Source organism: Talpa europaea (genome assembly GCF_964194135.1).
Source record: "Talpa europaea genome assembly, chromosome: X".
In the NCBI taxonomy this organism is placed as follows: domain Eukaryota; kingdom Metazoa; phylum Chordata; class Mammalia; order Eulipotyphla; family Talpidae; genus Talpa; species Talpa europaea.
The window spans coordinates 2,663,650-2,687,035 of NC_140081.1; the positions used below are offsets into that span (position 1 = coordinate 2,663,650).

Here is a 23,386-nt window from a genome sequence, read left to right on the forward strand (position 1 = left end):
TTGAGCTTTTCGCCGCCTGTGGCCCCCGAGTCTGCCTTCTGGGTGTCGTCCGCACCTTAAGAACTTGGGGGTGGGGGTGGGAGCGTGCTCCCGGGCGTGCGTCTACACACCGAGGGCGAGTCCCCGCGGCGTCCTCACACCCTGTGGTCGGGCCGGGCGTCAGGCCTCCCCATCGGGTATTTTTCTCCCGTTTGTTTCTAAAAGAACGTGGCGGCGTGGAGAGACTGTCGGGCAGCGTCTCAAAACTCTTTGCACTTTCTCCTCTCGCCTTTCTGACAGAGGGTGGCTGCTGCTTCGTCAGGACCTCATCGCCGGAGGTGAGGGTAAGATGAGCATCACCAGTGACGAGGTGAACTTTCTGGTGTATCGTTACCTCCAGGAGTCAGGTAAGGGCGCTGCTCGCCGGCGGAAACTCGCCTCCGCCGTGGGGGCCGAGGAGGCCTCTGTCACCCCCAAGGTCTGGGCCCCACCGCACGCTGGGGAGGCCGACCCCCGAGCCCTGGGCCTCGCTGCACTCTGTGGACACTGCCCTGGCACCCCCAGGGCAGACCAGACAGTCAGGGGATGCTCGTGGTGCCGTGAAGCAGTCTTGGCGCTTCTTAGCCGTTAAGATCGGCCTTTTCAGCCGCTGGCTTGCTCCTCTGGCTCTGTACGTGGCTCCAGGGTCACCTGCTGATTCTCTTCAGTCAGTCCTGACTGAAGAGATGGTCTGAAATTCGTGCGGTTTTCCTGTGACGGTCTCCTGGGGGACTTCGCTATTGTGTTGGTTTTCTCCGTACAGGGAGCCCGTGTGGGCGAGACTCTCTCTGCATCTTGCAAGGATCCACACGCTGGCTGGCGCGTAGGGCCGCCCGGGACTCGGCTGTCCGGCTCCGCGGGGGCCACGCCATCATTTCCCCAGCCCAGGGCACGGGGGATCCCTGATGCTCTTTCCCTTGGTGTCGAGGGCAAAACTGTTTTTCTAATAATTGAAAGACATTGTCGAGACGCTGCTGGCGTGCGGCACGGCATGGGACGCTTGGAACAGATGAGAACAGCGAACTCTGTCATTAATGGGGCCTTCAAAAATGTGACCGCGTGCCGCTCTTGCTCAGGATTTCATTGTCTTAAAGTATGTTATCTTGTTGCATTAATCTGATCTCCCACCATCTCTTTCCCTCCCCTTCCCTCAGAACGTCAGAGTGTTTTGGTTTTTGAAAGTGCTTTTGTTACCAAATTGTCTGCTACGGAAATGCCCAGGAAATGCCCAACGTTTGCTTTTAATCCTTCTGACTTGGCTGACTTTGGGGTACATGATAATCTCAGATCCCTCCATTTTGTTGAAAATGGCAGCATTTCGTCCTTGTTAGTGACTGCATAGTACTCCACGCCGTGCACATACCACATCTTCTTGATCTGGTTGCTCGCTGACAGGCATTGAGGCTGCTTCCGCGTCCCCGCTACCGTAGACCGTAGAACCACAAGGTTTTGCGTTAATGGCTTTGTGTTCTGTGGTTAGATGCCCAGAGGGAGTGCTGGGTCAGACCGTATTCCCATTTTTAGATTTTTGAGGTAAATCCCGATTGCTTTCCATAAAGGTTGCCCTGGTTGCTTTCCCACCAACGGTGTAATGGGGTCCTTTTTCTCCACGTCCTCCCCAGCACTTGTTCTGGGGGATTCTTCTAATACGTGACATTTTCACAGGTGTATTTTAATTGTTGAATTGAAAGAGTTTTTTACTCTGTGTGGATTATTAATCCCTTGTCAGTTGTGTGTTGTATGAGTGTTTTCTACCGCGTCTGTTCAATCACCTTGTATTTCCTTTCGCTGGGCAGCTTTTGACTTGAGGTCATCCCGATTGTTTGTTTTTATTTCTCTTGCCATAGGGGTCGAGTTACCAAAAATACCTTTGTTGTTGATATTTAGAACACATCACCAGCGCTTTCCTCTGGGTGTTTCATTGCTGCGCGTTTTATATCTGAATCTGGAATCCATTTGGAATCACTGTTGGTGGGTGGAGTCCGTGATCCAGCTTCCATCCCGCGCGCGTGTGGCTTTCCCATGTGCCCAGCACCGGTTGTGAAAGAGGCTCTTTTCCCATTTTGTGGTCTTGGCTGCCTCGTCGTGGATTAGGTGCTGCTGTGCATGTGGCTTCATTTCTGGGCTTCTGATTCTCCGCCTTTGGTCCACGTGTCTGTTTTTGTGCCACGGCCGTGTAGTTTGCGGTGCTACTGCTGTGTGGGGAAGGCTGAGGGCCGGGTAGCAGACCACCTCCACGTCTCGCCTTTCGCCCGAGGGTTGACTCTGCAGTTTCAGGCCTTTCGTGCTTCCGTATAACCTTAGTATGTTCTTCTTCAGTTTCTTTGAAAAACTCTGCTGGTATTTTGATGGATATTGCGTTCAGTTTGGTTATCATTTCCAGCCCATATCGTCAAGCAGGGGATGTCCTCCCTATGCCACGGGGTCCTTTAATGACATCTATTGTTTTTAGATGTAGTTCCTACCCAGTAGATCTTTTTACTCTTTCATTAGGTTGATTCTTGATGCAATTACAAGTGGGGTTATTGTTTCCCTTTCTTCTGCTTTTTGCTTGTTCTAGTGTAAGCTGGCTGGGGGATGTTGCATGTTATTTTGTGACCTGTTTCATTCATTTTTTATTTCTAGTACGGTTTTTGACGGGGTCTGTAGGATCTTCTATCTGTGCTATTTCGACTGCCAGTAGCGATAGTTTCACTTCTTTTACCGTTTGGAGTCCCTTTGTGTCCTGTGTGCGGCTGATAGCTCTGGCCAAAACTCAAGTGCCAAGTGAAACACGAGGGGCGGCAAGGGGCCGCCTCCTCTTGTGCCGGATCTTCGGGGGAAGCTCTCGGCCTTTGACGCTGGGTATTCTATTTATTGGCTGTTGGTTCGCGATGTGCAGCCTTTATTATATCGCAACAGGTTCCTTCTGTCCCCATCTTGTTTCGAGTTTATCACAAATGGTGCTGAATCTTGTCGAGTGCTTCCCCTGCCTCTGATGCTGCATAACTTTTGCCGTGTTGATGTGAGTTAGCACACTGACTGGCTTCATGCACAGTGAGCCATTCTGGCATGCCCGGGACGAATCCCATTTGAGCGTGGTGTAAAACACTGGTAGTAAAATGTTCATTTCACTTTGTTACGGCATCATAAAATGCATTGAGGCGCTTCCCTTCCTGCATTTTCTTCCGAAGATTGATTGATTTATGCATACAAGATCTGGGGTACAGCGAGCCAGGCGGGCAGTGGTTTTCTCTAAAAGTTTGATAACATTCGTGTGTAAAGGCATCTGCTCCTGGGCTCTTGTCCTTGGGAAATTTTCGTCACCATTTCTGTTTCCGTGTCTGAGGCTCCGGCTGAGGCTGGTGGTACATGGCGGACTCTCTGTGTGACCCTCTGGAGGGTCTGGTCTCCGCTGGTTTTGTAGGGACACGGTCCGTGTTGGGTCTGGGGCTCAGCAAACTCCACCATGTCCTCGACTGATTACATCTGTGGTGACCCTCTTTCCAGTTAAGTCACATTCTGAGGTGTGCTGGGCGTTGGGCTTCACCTTGAGCGTTTGGGGGAGACAGTCCAAGCTGGAACGGTTGGTTCGTGTGTGTTTAAGCATCGCACACGTGATTGGACATCACACGTGTTGTTCAAATTGATACTTCAAGACGGAATCCAGGCCCCCACCTCCCAAAGGTGCTAGGATGGGGAACCAGCTGTGAGCCCCCGAATCTGGACGCTCTCAGAGCAGCTGGGAAGGGGCGAAGGTCGGGTATTGCAGGCGACCCCCGGACTCTGGTCCTGAGCAGGTTATTTGCCCCACGAGCCTCGTCTTTTGCTGCGTGGTGTTCTCTCCCACCAGCACCCCAGTCGCCATGCCCTAGAAGCTCTGTCTACATTAGATCCTGTGGATTAGCTGTCGCCAGAACAAGCCAGAGAAAAATGGATACACCATGCCCTGCCTCACCGCGGTAAACCCGAGAAACAGCAGTGATGTTCTCGCACCTGCACCCAGCGCCTGGGGCCCGCTTGCCCGGAGCACAGGTGTCCCCCTGACCTGTCACAGAACAGGTAGATTCCTGGAGATGTTTGCACATGAGAGGGCCCGTGTTCCAGGCTCTGCTCTCCGCGGACCTCAGCCTGGTGGTTGGGGTGCTTCTCGGTGGTTGGGGTGCTTCCGGTTCAGAGACAACTGAGGTGCAGAGCCAGGTGCAGGCCAAATGAGGAACCATCTCCAGCTGAGCTGGCCGCCCCCCCCGTGTTTCTGGGGATAAATAAAAGTTTCTGTGTGAGGGGAAGGCTTGGGAGCACCCCTGGGGCCCTGGGCCTTATTGAATAAACACAGAAATCGCTTTCCCTCCCAGAAAGACGCAGCTCCTTATTCAGTGTTTGTTTATACTCGTCTCCCTGCGTTTGATCGGGTTTCCGTAACCAGGCAACCGAGCCGGGCGCTGGGGAAGAGCAAGGTGTAGAATTCCAGCGGTGTGGACTCAGATTTTACGCAGCATCTACACTGCGTGTCCAACGAGGTCACTGCTGGTGCCCCCGCAGGACGTACAGGAGGAGGGAGGAGAAATGTGCAGCAGGCGTTCGTCTGTGATGGTGGAAACTTCCCCAGTGCCCTTCTGTGGGAGTCGGCGCCCCTGTGGTCTGTCTGCGCCCCAAGTCCCGCTGAGCGGGGACAGGAGGGAGCTCGCGGGGTGCCTGAGCGCTGGGAGAGATGCGGCATGGACCCGGGGAGGCGGCCGGGACCTGTCGATGAGATCGGGCAGCTCGCGCGCCATCCGGTGGGCCTTGGTTTCGATGGGGGCGTTGTTTTGTTGAAGGGGCTTGAGTTCCAGTCATACTGTACTGACCCAGAAGTGGGGGCCGCACCAGCTGCCGGGGCTTAGGACACCAGTGGGGCATCCTGCCACCTGCCTCAGTGAGTCTGAATTGTTTCCGAAGCATCCCTTATGACGGGGCTTGAAGGACTCTGTGGCAAGGGGGCTGCCCCTAGGATGCCGGCTGGCTGAACGCCTGGACTCAGAACCAGTGCCCGACTCGATGTTCTGCTTGGGTTTTTGATGGTGCCGGGCTTGGGGCTTGGCCGGAGGTCGACCTGAGAGGCGGGCACAGCCGAGGACCCTTCACCCCTGGGCATGTTCTGAGCGTCTGTGGCGTCTTGCAAGCGGCTCCACCCTCTTAGTAAGACAGGCCGGTGAACCCAGCCCTGCTGGTTGCCTTTGGGCCGGAGCCGGTCCTGGTTGGGAGGTGCAGCCGTCCCCCGTGGGCTCGGCCGGGTCTCCGGGCACCGGGAACTCATCCCGCGACTCGGGAAGTGGCTGGGGCGCCGAGCTGTCCCGGCAGAAGCAGCCGTTCGGGCTTATTGTTCAGCCGAGTGTCTAAAATGCACTTGGGCTGCCGTGGCTCTCTGCGCTGCCCGTCCATGCCGCCGTTTGACAGCAGCTTTGTGAGCTAACAGCGGCCGCGTGCTTGGGCGTGGCGCTGCCGGTGCTCGAGATCCGGCATGAAAAGGAGAGTAACGTCGCGTCGTGGCTGAGGCGGGCCTGGGTGGCCTGTGCACGTCGCTGGAGAGCGAGGCTGACATCTGCTGAAGAGCGTTGTGCGAGGGGTGCATTTGCGGAGACATGACGGGGGCCCCCAAAACCCCCATCGGGTGATTTGCTACAAGAGTCACAGCTCCCATCAGAGGTCGGCAGAACCCCCGGATTGCAAGGTCCGGCGCGGGGGCTGGAGTGAACGGTAATGGTTTGTGCAAAGTCTTGAGGTTGCTCAGCCAGGAGGTGGCGAAAGTTCTCCACGCACAGGAGAGCCAGGGGACGGAGACTCCCGCGCACCTGCGGGCGTGATGCAACGTGCGTGCGCACATGGGCGTGCACGGTCAGGCTGTGTGTCTGGAACTTGCACAGGGCACACAGCAGGTACAGCTCAGCACAGCTGTGGGGGGAGGGGGAACCCGTAAAAATCGGCAGAGGACAGCTGCCCCGTGCCCGGTCCAGGAGAAACCAGGGTCCCCTCCCCAGGCCAGACGCTGCGGGGGAGCCCTGTTTCTCTGGGGCCCCTCCCTGCTATTCCTCCGGGTGTGCCCAGCAGCTCCCTCCGAGCTCAGTCCCTCGCTCCAGCAGGCCTGGGGGTCCCCCACCCGGCTTCTGCAGTGAGCTGTGGACAGTGCGCTGGGCGAGGAGGGCCAGAATGTTGATGGGGGCCCGGGGTCACGCCGCCTCTTCCCTTCTGGAGGCCCCTCGCGTCCTCAGTCGCTCACCCGGTCCCCCTTTGCGCGGCCCGGAGGGGTCAGCCTCGTCCCTGGCCCCCACGCCGGAGGCCGCGTGTGCTGACGGGAGCGGTGGGTGCTGGGGCGCTGCTGACGGGCAATTTACTGCCTCTTCTCCTGGGGATGCTGTTGGGGATAAATCTGGGGCGTGTGTGCCATGGGGTTGAGAGGTGGCTCTCGGGTCAGCCGCTGGGCCCCCAGGGCGTCGCTGGCTTGCTTCGTGACTCGGTTTCCCCGGTAGTGACGGGTCAGCTCTGGCTTGTCCGTGGCGGGGCCGGCTCACGCCTGGTGTGGCGGCCGCACGGTGAGGATTTCCCGCAACGCGGGCGCCTTCCGTGTGGCCCGGGGACACGGGCCTGTGGGGCGGTCGCGCTTCCCCGTGCTCTGCGGCCCCGCAGCCGCCGTGTTCTCGCCCACTTCCCCTCGGTCCCCCGTCACCGCCCCGTCCCAGTTCCCAGTGACCCGTGGGCCACCTCCCTGGGGCTCTGCCCGGCTCGTGTATCGCGTGAGGACCCCAGTCTTTCAGCTTGGCCCCCCAAAGCGTGGTCCTTGTTTTAAACCCGGTTTATGGTGCTTGTCACCCCTCTCTCCCTGGAGTCTTTTCCTCTCAACTGATTTAGAGTCCGGATCCCGGCCCAGCCCTTTGGCAGGGGCTTGGGCCTGCGGGCACCTCCCAGAGGAACAGGGGGACATGTGTGGGGCCGGGGAGGCTCAGGGAAGTCCTTGCAGCACGGCCTGGCTCTGCAGGTGCCCTGGGGGCGGCGGGGGTGCAGAGGGAGGGTACGGCCTGGAGAAGGTGGCTCGGCCTCAAGGGCCTTTGCCCGTGTCCCTCCACGCCCGGACGGTGGCCTCTGGGGCTCGTAGGCAAACTAGTTAGGCCCACGTGGGTCTGTGAAGCCTCGGCGAGGCCGGCTGGCTCTAAGCTGCCCCGCGCGGGCCTGTGGCTGGCTGCTCTGAGGTCTCCGCGCGGAGCGGACCACGCTCTGTGCTTGTGCCCGGTCCCGGGGCCTTTCACGGAGGGACGCTGCCCCCTGCTGGCCGCCGCGCCCACTGCGGCTGCTCGTCTTGGGTCCCTGCCAGGCGCAGCCGTGTGGTCAAGCCCCGTGCAGCCCCGCACACCGGGGAGCCTGCAGTGGGTGCTTCTTGCAGAGGAGGTGCCTCAGGGCTGGGCTCACCGGGACCCCCCAGGCGAGGGACTAAAGAGCAGGAGGGAGATTCGTTCCCATTCCACACCGTAGACTCCTTCCACCGCACCCCGCCTGCCAGAGAGCCAGGCACGGGGGTCCTGGTTACCCCCAGGGCCCCTCAGCCCGACCCTGAGGAGTCCCTGCTCCGGTGCACCCCGGGCAAGCCCAGAACCAGGCAGGGGGACACTGAGCCTCCGGGCTGGGCTGGCAGTGGGTGACCCTCAGAGGCTCCTGTCACACTGGGAGCCCCTGGGGACCCCCAGTGCCCCCGGCCCAGCTCTGTCGCCTTTTCTGCAAACATGTTTTCTTTCCGCCTGAACCACCTGTTCTCCCTCCATCCAACCTGCCGCAGGGCCCCTTTCAGTCACGGTCTCGGTCACCAGCTTCTGAGGCGGGGGAGGCAGGGAGACGCCAGCGTCTCTTAGGAAAAGGCCCGTTTTCTCGGTGAAGGGGGTGGGTGGGTCCAGAACAGCCTCTTGCTTCCACTGCTGTGCTTGTCTGTCGCCCCCGGGGGAAGAGGCTTCTGCAGGGACCGATACGAACCCAGGCCCAGCAGGGCACCAGGTCCGTAACAGGTGGTGCTGCGACGGTGCCGCCTCGAGAGCCGTCTGCGCCCGTGCGGACTTGGGTTGGCCTCGTCTGTCTCAGGGCCTGGCCCCCGGGGCTCTCACGCGCCCCCTGGACTTCCCTCCTTGCTCAGGTTTCTCCCACTCGGCCTTCACGTTCGGGATCGAGAGCCACATCAGCCAGTCCAACATCAACGGGACGCTGGTGCCGCCCGCCGCGCTCATCTCTATCCTGCAGAAGGGGCTGCAGTATGTGGAGGCTGAGATCAGCATCAACGAGGTGGGGCCCAGCTCAGCAATCCCCCCTGCCTTTGCCCTTCCTGGACACAGGGCCTGTTTTGCCCGCAGGTCCCCACCCCAGGGGAAGTGCAGTCCCACCTGGCTCATGCCCTGCAGAGCCAGGGTGTGAGGAGAGGGGCCGCGCCCCCCAGGGGCCCCGCCAGCTGCAGACCCTATGGAGCCTGGCTTCCACGCACGCCCCGTGTGGCTTTCTAGTGTGGCTGACCGCAGATCTCCGGGGAGGCATCCCCCAGACACGTCCTGGTTCCTGGCGTCATTCAGGGAGCCCAGCGTGTCCGCACCCCTCTAAGTCAGGGGTCGGCTCGTGTGCCCCTAACGCCTGGGTTGAGCTGGCTGGGGTTCCCGGGGTCCCCTGAGGTTCCTGCACAGCTGACACCGCCCCTCCCCCAGGACGGCACGGTGTTCGACGGCCGCCCCATAGAGTCCCTGTCACTGATCGATGCTGTGATGCCCGACGTGGTGCAGACGCGGCAGCAGGCCTTCCGGGAGAAGCTGGCCCAGCAGCAGGCCGCGGCGGCCGCAGCAGTAGCAGCCACAGCGGCCGCGGCCACCCCAGCAGCTGTTTCCCAGCAGAACCCACCAAAGAACGGAGAGGCCACCGTGAACGGGGAGGAGAACGGAGCCCACGCCATGAGTGAGTGCGGCCACGGCCCCGTGGGCGTCGGCTGGTGCCCGGCCAGGGACGACAGCAGAGAAGCGTCCGTGTCCCTCGGTCGGGGCCCCTGGGAGGGCGGGGAATGCGGCAGCTGCTGTCCTTCGGGCCCAGAGGGGCCTCTTGCCTCTCCTGCTCCTCAGCTCCGCCTCCTCCCGACAGATAATCACTCGAAGCCGATGGAGATCGACGGGGACGTTGAGATCCCGGCCAGCAAGGCCACGGTCCTGCGCGGGCACGAGTCCGAGGTCTTCATTTGTGCCTGGAACCCCATCAGCGACCTGCTTGCTTCGGGGTAAGGCAGGAGGGCCGGGGCCGTGACCCTCACCCCAGCCTGGGGGGCGCCTTGTCCCCTCCTGGGTGGGTGGGCGGCCCCCGGGCTGCCGGGACTGACCGCCAGTTGCGGCTCCCCCCGCAGGTCCGGGGACTCGACGGCCAGGATCTGGAACCTCAACGAGAACAGCAGCGGGGACTCGAGCCAGCTGGTGCTGCGGCACTGCATCCGGGAGGGCGGCCACGACGTGCCCAGCAACAAGGACGTCACCTCGCTGGACTGGAACGTAAGTGCGGGCGCGCCCCCCCCCCCCCACCACGGTGGTCGGTGGCACCTGCTTGTGACCCTGCGTGCTCCAGGCAGCCCGAGGAGGGGGTGCCGCGCCTGAGCCGCTTTCTGTCCCTCCTGCCGCAGAGCGACGGGACGCTGCTGGCCACGGGCTCCTACGACGGCTTCGCGAGGATATGGACGGAGGACGGTAGGTGTGCCCCGGGCCGGGGGGAGGCGGCGCGCGGGCCTGGGCACCAACGCGTGCTGTTGCTCTTCCCCAGGCAACCTGGCCAGCACCTTAGGCCAGCATAAAGGGCCCATCTTTGCCTTGAAGTGGAATAAGAAGGGGAATTACATTCTGAGCGCCGGTGTAGACAAAGTGAGTATTGGCTTAAAATCCCCGCCGTGTCTCCAGACGGCGCCTCTTTCGTCCCCACATAAATCCGTGGCGGCTTCGCGTTCCGGGAGACGTCAAAGGGGGGTTTGGGCCCCGTTTGCGTTCCTGGTTTGGATGCCGCGAGCGCACAGCAGCTCGCGCTGGGTGGTGCCAAGCTTCCCCCCTCCCCTGAGGCCGAGCGTTCCGCGGGAAGAGGCATCTCCAAGCGCGGGGAGGTGCTCGGCGCGGACTCTCACCCGCCGGAGGGAGACGAGATCCTTGGCTAACATCCCGCCGGCGCTGGCCCGGGAGTCGGTGCCCGCGGCCCGCGCGGCGGCGACTGACTCCCCTTTCTGCTTGTGGAGCGCAGACGACCATCATCTGGGACGCCCACACCGGGGAGGCCAAGCAGCAGTTTCCTTTCCATTCCGGTGAGCGTCTTGACTTGTCTTTTCTCCTGGTAGCGAGACGAGACCCAGAAGCCCGGGAAACACTTCCCAGCGTCGCCGGAAAGGCGGCCCTGGGCGCGAGAGGGCAGCCCGGCGCACGCGGCCCTCGCTCCAGATTTGCAAAACCTGGCTTCGCTCGGACCTTCCGCAGCAAGGCCGGGAGCCAGCCACAGGGGCGGGGGCGCCTTCCCCCAAGAGGGCGGCGGTGGGGGCGTGACCCAGGTGACATGGTTCTCGGAGGCTTTGAAGCCGTCCGCAGCGTGGGGGTCCCTTGGCAGAAAAGGCGGGGTCCTTGCCGCCCCGCACCCGCGCCAGTCTCCTGAAAGGGGCCAGGTGGAAGCAGGTGGGAGGCGGGACGGGGTGGCGGCTGAGCTGGCGGAGTCACCAGGGGCGCGGCCTACAGGCAGTGAGTGAGTGTTGGGCGAGCGCAGGGCCTGGGGTGAGCGTGGGGAGCAGCTCTCCCACTGGGGTGGCTCCCCAGGCCGTGGGACTCGGGGACACATGCTGGTGCAGAGCGGCCACCCCCGCGCAGCCCCTGACCGCCGCCGCCCGCTCTCCCCCCAGCGCCCGCGCTCGACGTGGACTGGCAGAACAACACTACCTTCGCCTCCTGCAGCACGGACATGTGCATCCACGTGTGCAGGCTGGGCTGCGACCGCCCCGTCAAGACCTTCCAGGGACACACGGTAAGTGCGGCCGTTGGGCCTGCGTGGCTGACCGGGCTGGTGGCTGCATCCTGCGGCGGGAGCAGCCCGTCGTGGCCAGAGTAAGAAAAACACGGCTGGGGTGACGGATCGTGCCGCGACTACTGTGAGAAAGCAGATGAGGACAGGAAGGGAAGGGCGACAGCGAGCGAGCAGACGGCTGGACGGGCCTGAGACACCAAGACTTACTGCCCGGGGCCCCGGGAAGCCGCCTAGCAGGGGTCGGGGACGGGAGCCCACGGTGGAGAAGTTCCTGTGTGGCCAGGCTCTCCCACACGTGCTGGGAAACGTCCGCATCCAGTGCAGGGAGCTGCTCTGTCCCGTTTTCCCTCCGAGCCTGGCTACCTCACTCTGGCCGTCCAGTAGCAGCGTGGCCAGTCCATCTGCTCAGTCCCCTCCTGCGAGGCTGCCCAGGGTCTCTGGCCGGCTTCAGCACCCGCCAGCTGCAGGCACACCTGTTCTTGACCCAGTCCCCTCCCGTGGGCACCGAGGGGGTCCCGTGCCAGCTGTCGGCCGCCGCCAGCACCGGTGCGCGTGGCGTGTTGACTTAATGGTCTCGTGTTCTGGGGTCGAGGCCCACGAGGGGTGGCCAAGTCGGGGGGTGTTTCCAGTCTGATTTGAAGGCGAGCGCGGGTCACTCACCGTGGCAGCTAGGTCGGCCGCCCTCCCGCGAGGTCTCGGGTCCGAGGGGGCGTCTCCGTCTCGTCCCCAGAAGCCCCTGGCTGTCCCGCTCGGACAGGCTTGAGGGGGCAGCCTGCTGGAAGCCCTTGGAGCCGCCCCAGCCCGGCTCTGTCCCCACCTGACCTGCTCAGCCCTCCGGCCTCCCCCGCAGCAGCCCCGGCACTTCTCTGCCCCCCGTACTCGCAGCTCCGGGTAGTGGTTGCTGCCCCTTCTCCATCCACGCTCCCCACCCCCCAGACAGCCGTCCACGGGCAGGAAAGTCAGTTTCCAAGCCCGTTGTGACCCTCCTGTGGCCTCCAGTGCTGCATTTCCGTGGCAGGGAAACTCATTTCTGCCCTGGGAGAAAGAGCCGGAGGGGAAATAACCAGGCGGCACCTGTTTGCAGCGAGGACGGGGCGCTGCTGCCCCCTGGTGGACGCTGTCCACGGCGGGCGCTGCTGCCCTCCGGTGGCTGCCGTGTGAACGGCAGGCCTCTGCTGCCACCTGGTGGATTCTGTGCCCAACTGCATCCCAACGCTTTCTTCTCCGCAGAACGAGGTGAACGCCATCAAATGGGACCCCTCCGGGATGCTGCTGGCATCCTGCTCGGATGACATGACCTTAAAGGTAGCCGGGCTCAGCGGGCGGGCGGTTCCCTGGTGCTCACGGTCACTGCCCGGACGTGAGCCCCCTTCCCGGCCCCGGCAGTCTCCCCAGCGCCAGCCCACGGCTGGCTGTGTTACCCAGTGGGCAGCCAGGGTCCTGCTGGATCCCTCCCAGGGCTGTTCTCACCGACACCCCCTGGCCGTGACAGCCCTGTCCAGCACAGCCTGGCCGGCCAGCCCCCAGCCAGCAGGTGGTGGAGGGGAGCTTGAGGGGCCCCCGGGCGGGGGAGCGAGGCTTGCTCACACTCGCGACGTGTGCCCTAGATCTGGAGTATGAAGCAGGACACGTGTGTGCACGACCTGCAGGCCCACAGCAAGGAGATCTACACCATCAAGTGGGGCCCCAGCGGGCCAGCCACCAGCAACCCCAACTCCAGCATCATGCTCGCCAGGTACAGCCGCCCCGCCTGCCCCCACTCCCAGGGCGGCCGAGCTCCCCGGCCGAGCGCTGCCAGGGCCGACACGCTCACGTGCAGACGCCGGCTGCTTTGTCCGTGGCTCCGACGCCGCCGGCCTCGGGGTTGAGTGGGTTGTCAGGGGAGCAGGTGTCTGCACGCAGCTGGCAGGAAGGATCTGTGGGGAGTCCGGCTTCGAACACATGACACTGGGAAGGTCTTGCTTGGGCCTTGCTTGGTTTACAAGGCTAACCTGGAGCTCCAGGGGGAGGGTCTGGACTTTGGTCACCCCACACACCTGCTTGGCAGGAGGGGAAACTGCCGGCCAGCCCCGTCCCACTGCTGACGGTCACGCTGGGCGGGTTCTGAGAGTGGACACCAGGCTGCCCAGGGCTCGGAGGCCAGTCCAGGGAACCGTGAGCGGGAGAAGGTGGGGTGTGGGGCTGGAGCCGCTCGGCTGTGAGACCCCACAGAAGCTGGGGAAGGGATGGGAGTGTAAGACCCTTCAGGTCAGTAGAAAATGCAGGTGCTGATCGATCTGACTCCCTAACCACAGCCAGAGAGGAGCAGAGGGCTGCCGCGGGGGTCCCGCCTTACAGGAGAAGCCCCAGTTCCTTGTCTGGGAGGCTGGGGCGGGCGGCGGCCGTCCCGTGACACCCTGTGTCCGCCTCTGTCCTCCCAGCGCCTCCTTCGACTCAACGGTGCGGCTATGGGACGTGGAACGGGGTGTGTGCACCCACACGCTCACCAAGCACCAGGAGCCCGTGTACAGTGTGGCCTTCAGCCCCGACGGGAAGTACCTGGCCAGCGGCTCCTTCGACAAGTGTGTGCACATCTGGAACACGCAGGTGAATGCAGGGCCCCGGCCCCTGGCGTGGGACAGCGTCCTCTGGGGGGACAGCACTGGCCATCAGAGCAGCCCTGGGAGTATGGGGCACCGTCTGGCTTCAGATCCCCGGCAGCAGGCACATAGTGGGCAGGTGGGCAGTGCAGGGCCAGGAGAGCACGCACAGCTGCCGCCAGGTTCTGGGAAGGAAGGGAGGCTGCAGAGGGGGCTCGAAGCCAACCAGGTCTCAAATTCCCGCAAAGCCCTGACGGGGCGTTCTGGAACCCACCTTCCCCCCGGGGAGCCTGCATCTCGTGGCACCGCTTCATCAGTCCTGGCACGCGTGGGCCAATCTTGGGGGAGCAGGTGGGGACAGCCCGCGCCCCACAGCCATGTGACGGCGGCTTTGCTTTGCAGAGCGGGAGTCTCGTCCACAGCTACCGAGGCACCGGGGGCATCTTCGAGGTGTGCTGGAACGCCCGAGGGGACAAAGTGGGGGCCAGTGCATCCGACGGCTCTGTAAGCAGCTCCTGGGGGCAGGGAGGGAGGGAGGGTACTCCCGTCCTCCGGGGTAGCACACCCCCAGCATGTGCGTGTCAGGGAAGGGACCAGTCCTCACGTTTCGGGGCCATCCCACTGGCCTGTCTGGGCTCCATGGTGGTGCCCAGTTTGGTGATACAGGCACAGCTTCCCTCTCCACGCCTGCGTGTCCCATCCGTGAGTGGTCAGCCCGGCCCTGTGTGTCCTGGGCCGTGCGGGAGGAGGGTCCAGCAGTGCCCGGCGCCTACCTTTCGCGCGGTCAACCTCCAGCTGACGGAGCCCTCCCCCCCAGGTGTGCGTGTTAGACCTGCGGAAGTAAGGCGGCCAGAGGACCAAGAGCCGGACGGGACCAGCAGCCCACGTGTGCGGCCCCACGCCACCGTCCGCTCCCCCCCCCCGCACCCCCCCCCCACGCCCCACGTGATCGGAGCGGACTCTGGATCTGCCCCCGGCCGCGGGAGTCTTACCTTTTCTTGTAACCGTCGTCCAGGGGTTTAGAACGGAAGCATCCAGTCCCATCCGAGGGGGGAGGGCGCTTCCCCCCCCCCGGGACCTCCACTGGCACGAAGCCCCCGGCTGGACGGCGCGGGTCGCTCTGCGGACAGGCTCTGACGAGTGGCAGGAGAGCAGGAAGCAAACAGACGCTGTGCCAAAAACAAGGAGACAAATGCTGTGATAAACCAAAGGGGGCTCCCCCTCCGCCATGGGCTCCTGTCTCCCCTCAACTTGGACACCACGGCGGGTCCCGCCCAGGGTGTCCAGAGACCCGCGTGCGCCGCAGCAGGGGGTGGCGGTGTAACCCCACGCCTGTTGTCTAGCAGCCTCTCCGCCGCCGGTGGCTTTGTGTCGGCTGCAATCCTGGGGCCTGAGGTCTTCCGTCTGGGATGGAAACTGGTTTCGAGGTGTTGCTTCTTCCCCTGCCCCGAGCGCCGCCTCCTCCGTCGGGCGTGGGCCCGGGGGCGGCAGCCTGGGGACCCGACGTGCGTGCGTCTCGGCCGGACGCCTCCCTGCCGCCCTCCCGGCCGCTGCGGATGCCGGGTCTCGAGGGCGCCGTCGGCGCTTCGTAAGTGCTTTAGGTAGGAAGGCAGCGCAGGGGAACTTTTTACAGGAGAAAAAAGAAAAATGACTTATAAGAGAAAGAACCCGGAGTATTTTTGGAAAAAAAAATATTTTTATGTTGACACAGTTCTAAAATGCTAAAGTGGCCATCAGCGTAGCGCTTCGTGTGACTCGTACCCTAAGCAGATCGCGGGAAGGCAGAGGCGGGCCCCGGGGAGGGCTGTGGGGACGCTGCGGCAAGGCGGGCCCCGCAGGGCTTCTCCGCGGCCAGAGAAGAAGCCGGCGCCCGGGGCGCCCCGGGGAGGCTTCCTGGGTGGACCGTCCACCTTGCTTCTGCCGCCTTCGTTTCTTTCTCTCACCGGAAATTTTTTTTACGGCTGGATCTTTTTACTGTTTTTTAAAAAATTAAATCTGCTGTGTCCTCGCACCAGGTGACCCTTCTCAGCGTGTAGATTCGCAGGCACCAGAAGACGGGGCTGCTGTTCCCGCAGGTCAGCCAGCGCGGGCAGCTGCAGCGGGCCGCGTCCCAGCTGCCACGTAGCACACCGGGGCAGGGAGGGCCTCCCGCAGAGCTGGGCCAGGTGCAGAGACCCAAGACGCTCGCGTCTCGCCGTCGCCGGCTGGCTGGGGTGGCGAATCCCTCACGCCCCCCTCTCCCCCGAGACCAAAGCGGGGTCTGGAAACGGGGGGGGGGAGGGGGGTCTCGTTTTGCTACAAAGAACAAGGTCTGTGGGCCCACCACCCCGAGATGCACCGCATATTTTCTGCCCCAAGAAACAAGCGGGCTCATGCTGCACTTGGGGTGGGGTCAAGATGGCCCCCACTAACTGGGTTGGCTGCTGAGGGAGCCTCAGCCCACGTCCAGCCTGAAGCTGCTGTCAGGAAGGGTCTGGCAGACGATCTTCGATGAAGGCGCAGCCAGGGTGTCACTGAAGGGCTGGCTTCAGCCTCGTCAGTCTGCACCCCAGGGGGGCCGCTGGCTGGGGGTAGGGCTGACAGAGCAGACAACGCAGCACCCACATGGGAGACTCACCCTGAAGACGGAACCTGGTCCAGCCGTGGGGAAGAGCGTCCCTGGCCAGGTGGGAGGCCGAGCACGGATCCTGCAGAGCAAGGCGGGACACGTCCCTGCTGGCCCGCTTGTGCTCTCAGCGGTCATGAGACACGCTGAAGCCGCAGTGGCGACAGGTAACTGGGATCCGGAAAACGCCTGCTCCCTCCTGGAGCGCTCGCAGCTGTGAGGTGACGACTCCCCAGCCGCGCACGGCAGCTCGCCCCGACGGTCCTGGCGTCTCTGTAAAACACATCACGGAGCCCAGTGATAGGCACTTGGTCAAAGTGAAGGGTCTGCTTGTTCCTTCCTGTGTTTCTCTCAACCTTGTGTTCCACCTGTTTTTTAATTTCCCCTCTTAACCGTGTCCCTTTTTAATTTCCCCTCTTAACCCTCGTTGCACCCACAAACGGTCCCCCAGCCGCTCCCTGGTCTTGCCTTCTGCCTTCCGCAGTTTTTATTGTCTGTGTCAGACGTAAACAGCCAGACGTGGGTCTCCGTCAGCGTCGTCAGAAAGAGCATTCCACCCCGTCCCCTCGCTGTTGCCCTCCACCCCCACCCTCACGCTCCGAGATACAAAGGATCACCTCGTGTGTCGTAGCTCATTTGTTCGAAGAGAGAATCAACAAATCATATTCAATGTCTGGAATAAATTGCTCTATTTTGATATGACAAAACCCGGTGCGTCTGCTTTCTTCCCTGCTCGGTCTGGAGACGGGGCTGCTGGTGCCGCTGCTGCTGCTAAGGAGAAAAAGGACACGGTGAGTCTTCGTAGGGCTTGGGGGTTGACTTGGGGAAGGGGCCTGATGGGGGCGTGGGGGGACAGTGGCCTACGCTGGTTGCAGCAGGTGCCTGGATGAAAGGGGGGGTGTTTCTGAGTGGCTGCCATGGGTTGTGCTCGGGCTGTTTTTGCAGAGATGAAATGCGTCTCCTCACCACGGGTGGGTGGGTTGGGAGTCGGGGCGGCGTCATGACTCACTGTCGTCAGACCCCATGGGTGACAGTGACGAGATGACACGGGCACCTGGCAGGTGGCGTCCACGTCAGCTTGGTGCCTGGGCACACGGGTGGCTGTCGGGTCCTTCTCTTCAAGGCAGTGATGCCGCGTTCTGTATCGCCCCAAAGCTAAGGGGAAAATGAGTTTTACAGAAGCATTGTGTGGAATGATACACGCGACCCGACCGACGTCTCATTTTTACGTAGCCCAGGCCAGCCGGCCAGGCGTCTCAACATGGAGCCGAGTTCCCACACCTTCTTACACACCACCATCATCACCTCCATCACCACCTCCATCGTCATCACTGTCACCACCTCCCTCATCACCTCCAGCACCACCTCTATCACCACTATGACCATTCAAGGGCTGTGAAGCACATGCACCGATGGGGAGACCGGGGGTGGGGGGGGCGGGGGGGCGGTGCAGGAGACTGGTCACCGCGTACGGGGCGGAAAGACACAGAGAGGGGAACACAGGGAAATGGAGTATCGTGCAAAAATGAAAATGCACACGGGGTAGGGTAAGGCGGGCAATGAGGGAAGAGAATTGCAAGAACAGGAGTCAGCCGACCACGGAACCGTGCCGACACAGTATTTGTGGGGCCCCAGAAAGAGGGGAGAGGCGGGACGGAGGGGACCAGAAGGTGTGATGGGCAGGATGGGAAGTAATGGGAGTCGGGGGTTGTGGGAGCAAAACCATGACGGCGGAGACAACATGGGAGAAGGCCTCAAGGGGAAGACTAGAAAGGTCAGGCTGGATGGAACAGGTTTCAGAAGGAAAGGCATCCCAGGGGAGAGGGATTTGTTATGCGAGGAGCAAGGGAGTCTGTGTTACCAAGGCAACGTGGGGAAGCAAGGGATCATGGGAGAAGGCATGCAAGAAGCAAGGGATCAAGGGAGGAGCAAGGACTCATGGGAGAAGGAAGGCATCACAGGAGAAGGAAGGCCTCATGGGAGGAGCAAGGGCTCACGGGAGAAGCAAGGGATTACGGGAGAAGTAAAGGATCATGGGAGAAGTAAGGCCTCATGGGAGAAGCAAGGGCTCAAGGGAGAAGTAAAATAAGGGGAGAAGAAAGCATCACTGGAGGAGCAAGGGCTCATGGGAGAAGGAAGGAAAGGATCATGGGAGAAGGCATCACGGGAGAAGGCAGGCATCATGGAAGGAGCAAGGGATCACAGGAGCAGCAAGGACTTATGGGAGGAGTAAAGGCTCATGGGAGAAGCAAGGGATCACGGGAGGAGTAAGGGATCGCAGGAGGAGTAAAGGATCATGGGAGAAGTAAGGCATCACAGGAGAAGCAAGGGATCATGGGAGAAATAAAGGTTCACGGGAGGAGCAAGGGATTATGGGAGGAGTAAAGGCTCATTGGAGAAGTAAGGCATCACGGGAGGAGCAAGGGATCACTGGAGAAGTAAAGGATCACGGGAGAAGGAAGGCCTCACGGGAGGAGCAAGGGATCACGGGAGAAGTAAAGGCTCACGGGACAAGGAAGGCATCACGGGAGGAGCAAGGGATCACTGGAGAAGTAAAGGATCACGGGAGAAGGAAGGCCTCACGGGAGGAGCAAGGGATCACGGGAGGAGCAAGGGATCATGGGAGAAGGCATCACGGGAGAAGTAAAGAATCACGGGAGAAGGAAGGCATTATGGGCGGAGCAAGGGCTCACGGGAGCAGCCAGGGATTATGGGAGGAGTAAAGGCTCATGGGAGAAGTAAGGGATCGCAGGAGAAGTAAAGGATCACGGGAGAAGGAAGGCATCACTGGATGAGCAAGGGTTCACGGGAGAAGGAAGGCATCACTGGATGAGCAAGGGTTCACAGGAGAAGGAAGGCATCAAGGGAGGAACAAGGGCTCACGGGAGAAGGAAGGCATTGAGGGAGGAACAAGGGCTCACGGGAGGAGCAAGGGATCACGGGAGGAGTAAAGGCTCACGGGAGAAGTAAGGGATCATGGGAGAAGAAAGGGATCACGGGAGAAGAAAGGCACCATGGGAGAAGCATGGACGGTCCTAACACAGGCATCTTGGTCGAAAACAGGACTTGGCAAAAGCGGCATCAAGGAGAGCCATGGGATAATGGAGAACAAAGGCATCATGGGAGGCGAAGACTGTGGGATAAGGAGACATCGTGGAGGGACAGATCTCATGAGAACAGGGCACCATGCAAGAAGCAAGCGTTGCAGTAAAAAAGCCGCTATGGGCGTGATAGGGACAATACTCGCTTGGGAAAGAAAGATGAGAACGAAGGAACCACGGGGCAGGCCGGGTACAGTGGGGGCAGCAAGTGCTTATGGGAACAAAAGTGTGATGAGCAAACACGTAGGCATCATGGGAAAAGTGGGGAAGGTAGTAAACACGAGGCGATGGCGATGTGGGGTTGAGGGAAACGCGCATCATGGGAATGACTTGGAACTGCGGGACAGAAGGTGAGAAGCGGGGAATGACGACGCCATGGGCTGACCGCAAGGCAGACTGGGCACTGTGGGCTGAGGGAGGCACCACGAGGGAGCAGGGCATTGTGGCCACAAAAGAGAATCTTTCCAAGGCAGGGAAGGGGGACACATTAATGGTGGGAACCCAGCGGCATCATGGGAGAGGAGGAATGCTGGGAGACCGATGGAATTGGGGGAACAGAGAAAATTGCTGGGAGAAGAATGGAATTTTGGGACACTAGGCAACATGGGAGAAGTATGGATTGTGGGAACAGATGGAATTCTGGTGAAGTATGGATTTGTGTAAACTGGAAATCAACATTAAGTGAATGAGAATTGTGGGAACAAGGAAGACTGCTGGGAGCACTACGGAATTGTGGGAATGGGAGGCATGCTGGGAGAAGTATGCAATTGTGGGAACAAGGAGGAATGAATGCTGGGTGATGTGTGGAATTGTGGGAACAATAGCCATCATGGGAGAGGCATGGAATTGTGGAAATAATAAGCATCATCAACAAAGAACAGAATTGAGGGAACAGGAAGTCAATACCCAGTGAATGGGAATTGTGGGAACCTCAAGCATCCAGAGAAGTACAGAATTGTGGGAACGGGAGGAATGCTGGGAGAAGTATGGAATCATGGGAGTAGGAGGAATGCTGGGAGTGGCACGGAATTGTGGGAACAGGAGGAATGCTGGGAGCATTATGGAATTATGGGAATAAGGAGGAATGCCGGGAGAAGGATGGAATTGTGGGACAACAGGCATCATGGGAGAAGTATGGAATTGTGGGAACTAAGACTGCTGGGAGCAGTATGGAACTGTGGGAATGATGGGCATCATGGGAGCATTATGGAATGATGGGAACAGGAGGAATGCTAGGAGCACTGCAGACTTGTGGGAACAAGGAGGAATGCTGGGAGAAGTATGGAATTGTGGGAAAATGAGGATGGCTGGGAATATTATGGAATTATGGGAACAAGGAGGAACGCTGGGAGAATTATGGAAGAAGTATGGAATCATGGAAGAAGTATGGAATGGTGGGAACAATAGGAATCATGGGAGAAGTATGGAATGGTGGGAACAGGAGGAATGCTGGGAGCAGTATGGAATTATGGGAACAGGAAGTCAACATTGGATGAATGGGAAAGGTGGGAACAAGAAAGAATGCTGGAAGAAATATGGAATTGTGGGAACAAGGAGGTATGCTGGAAGTATGGAATTACGGGAACATGCATCATGGAAGAAGTATGGAATTGTGGGACCAATAGGCATCATGGTAGAACAATGGAATCGTGTGAACAGGGAGTCAACACGCAGTAAATGGGAACTGTGGAAACAATAAGCATCATGGGAGAAGTACAGAATTGTGGGAACAGGAGGAATGCTGGGAGCAGTATGGAATTGTTGGAACAAGGAGGAATGCGTAGAGCAATATGGACTTGTGGAAACAGGAAGTCAACACTCAGTGAATGGGAATTGTGGGAGCAGTAGGCATCATGGGAGATGTATGGAATTTTGGGAACAGGAAGGCAACAGTCAGTAAATGTGAATTATGGGAATAAGTCAATCAACTTTTGGGAACAAGGAATTGTGGGAACAAGAAGGAATGATGGGAGGCTGGAATTAGGGGAACAAGAAGGAATGCTGGGGGCTATGAGTGAATTGCGGGAACAAGGAGGAATGCTGGGAGGAGTATGGAATTCTGGGAACAAGGAGGAATACTGGGAATACGACAGAATTGTGGGAACATGGAGGATGACTGGGAATATGGAATTGTGGGAACACGGAGGGAAAGCTGAGAGAATGCTGGAATTATGGGAACAAGGAGGAATGCTGGGAGAAGTATGGAATTGTGGGAAGAGTGAGGAATGCTGGGAGCAGTATGGAATTGTGGGAGCAGAGGGGAATGCTGGGAGCAGTATGGAATTGTGGGATAAGGAGAAATGCTGGGAGAATATTGAATTGTGGGAACAGGAATGCTGGGAGCATTATGGAATTATGGGAATAAGGAGGAATACTGGGAGTAGTATGGAATTATGGGAATAAGGAGGAATACTGGGAGCAGTATGGAATTGTGGGAGCAGAGGGGAATGCTGGGAGCAGTGTGGAATTGTGGGAACAGAGAGGACTGCTGGGAGCAATATGGAATTGTGGGAACAGAGAAGAATGCTGGGAGCACTATGGAATTGTGGGACAAGGAGGAATGGGGAGAATGATGGAATTCTGGGAACATTAAATCAACATTGGGTGAATGGGAATTGCAGGAACAAGGGGGAATGCTGGAAGGATGGAATTATGGGAAAAAGGAGGAATGCTGGAAGAATGATCAAATTGTGGGAACACAGGAATGCTGAAAGATGGAATTCAGGGAACATTAAATCAACATACGATGAATGGGAATTGTGGGACGGAGGAGGGAATGCTGGGAGCACTATGGCCTTGTGAGAACAAGGAAGAATGTTTGGAGAAGTATGGAATTTTGGGAACAAGGGAATGGAATTCTGGGAACAAGGAGGAATGCTGGGAAACGTATGGAATTTTGGGAACAAGGGAATGCTGGGAGAATGTTGGAATTGTGGGAACAGGAGGAAACCCAGAAGAAGATGGAACAAGAGGGATGCTGGGAGAAAGTCACGGTGAGGCACGATGTTGGGAGAAGTATGGAATTCTGGAAACAAAAAGGAATGCTGGGTAAACGACAGTATTGTGGGAACACGGAGGACCTCTGGGAAGTATGGCATTGTGGGAACACGAAGGGAATGTTGAGAGAATGATGGAATTGTGGGGACAAGAAGGAATGCTGGGAACAATATGGAATTGTGGGACCAAGGAGGTAGTGAACGATGGAATTTGGGAACAAGGAGGAATGCTGGGAGAAGTATGGAATTATAAAAACAAGGAGGAATGCTGGGAGAATTCAACAGAATTGTGGGAACAGAGGGGAATGCTGGGAGCAGTATGGAATTGTGGGAACAAGGAGGAATGCTGAGAAAAGTATAGAATTGTGGGAACAGAGAGGACTGCTGGAAGCAGTATGGAATTCTGGGAAGGAATGATGGGAGCAGTATGGAATTGTGGGCGCAGAGAGGAATGCTGGGAGCAGTAAGGAATTGTGGGAACAAAGAAGAATGCTGGGAGCAGTATGGAATTCTGGGAACAAGGGGAATGCTGGGAGAAGGATGAAATGCTGAGAACAGGAAGTCAACATTGGGTGAATGGGAATTATGGGAACAAGGAGGAATGCTGAAAGAAGGATGGAATTGTGGGAACAAGGAAGGATGCTGGGAAAAGTATGGAATTGTGGGAACGAGGGAATGCTAGGAGAATGACAGAACTGTGGGGACAAGAAGGAATCCTGGGAGAAGATGGAATTGTGGGAACATGAGGATGGCTGGGAGAATGATGCAATTGTAGAACAGGAAGTCAACATCAGATGAACGGGAATTTTGGGAACAATAAGTCAATATTGGATGAATGGGAATTGTGGGAGCAATGGGCATCATGGGAGAAGTACAGAATTCATGGAACAGGACGTTAAATTTGGATTAATGGGGACTGTGGGAATAAGAAGCAGCATGGGAAACAAGAAGAATTGTGGGAACAGGAAGTCAACAGTGGATGAATGGGAGTTGTGGGTACAAGGTGGGATCTTGGGATAAGTACAGAATTGTGAGAATGGGAGGTCAACATGGATGATTTGAAATTGTGGGTACGGAAGTCAA

At 59.3% G+C, this 23,386-nt stretch overlaps 1 protein-coding gene across 2 annotated transcripts; it reads left to right on the top strand.

Moving 5' to 3' along the window:
• Positions 1-328: 328 nt before the first annotated feature.
• Positions 329-14,445, top strand: TBL1X (transducin beta like 1 X-linked; the record flags this gene model as incomplete). 2 transcript variants are annotated; one of them, XM_084258421.1, is made up of 14 exons in its annotated part: positions 329-386; positions 8,114-8,295; positions 8,706-8,949; positions 9,130-9,262; positions 9,386-9,527; positions 9,656-9,719; positions 9,793-9,890; positions 10,258-10,318; positions 10,901-11,022; positions 12,253-12,327; positions 12,630-12,757; positions 13,443-13,608; positions 14,004-14,105; positions 14,419-14,445. In XM_084258421.1, 14 exons carry the CDS (start codon positions 329-331, stop codon positions 14,443-14,445), a joined length of 1,602 nt encoding a protein of 533 aa, XP_084114547.1. The 2 variants fall into 2 exon arrangements, with proteins under 2 accessions (XP_084114547.1, XP_084114548.1); XM_084258422.1 differs by having other exon boundaries at positions 8,150-8,295.
• Between the last annotated feature and the right edge of the window lie 8,941 nt (positions 14,446-23,386).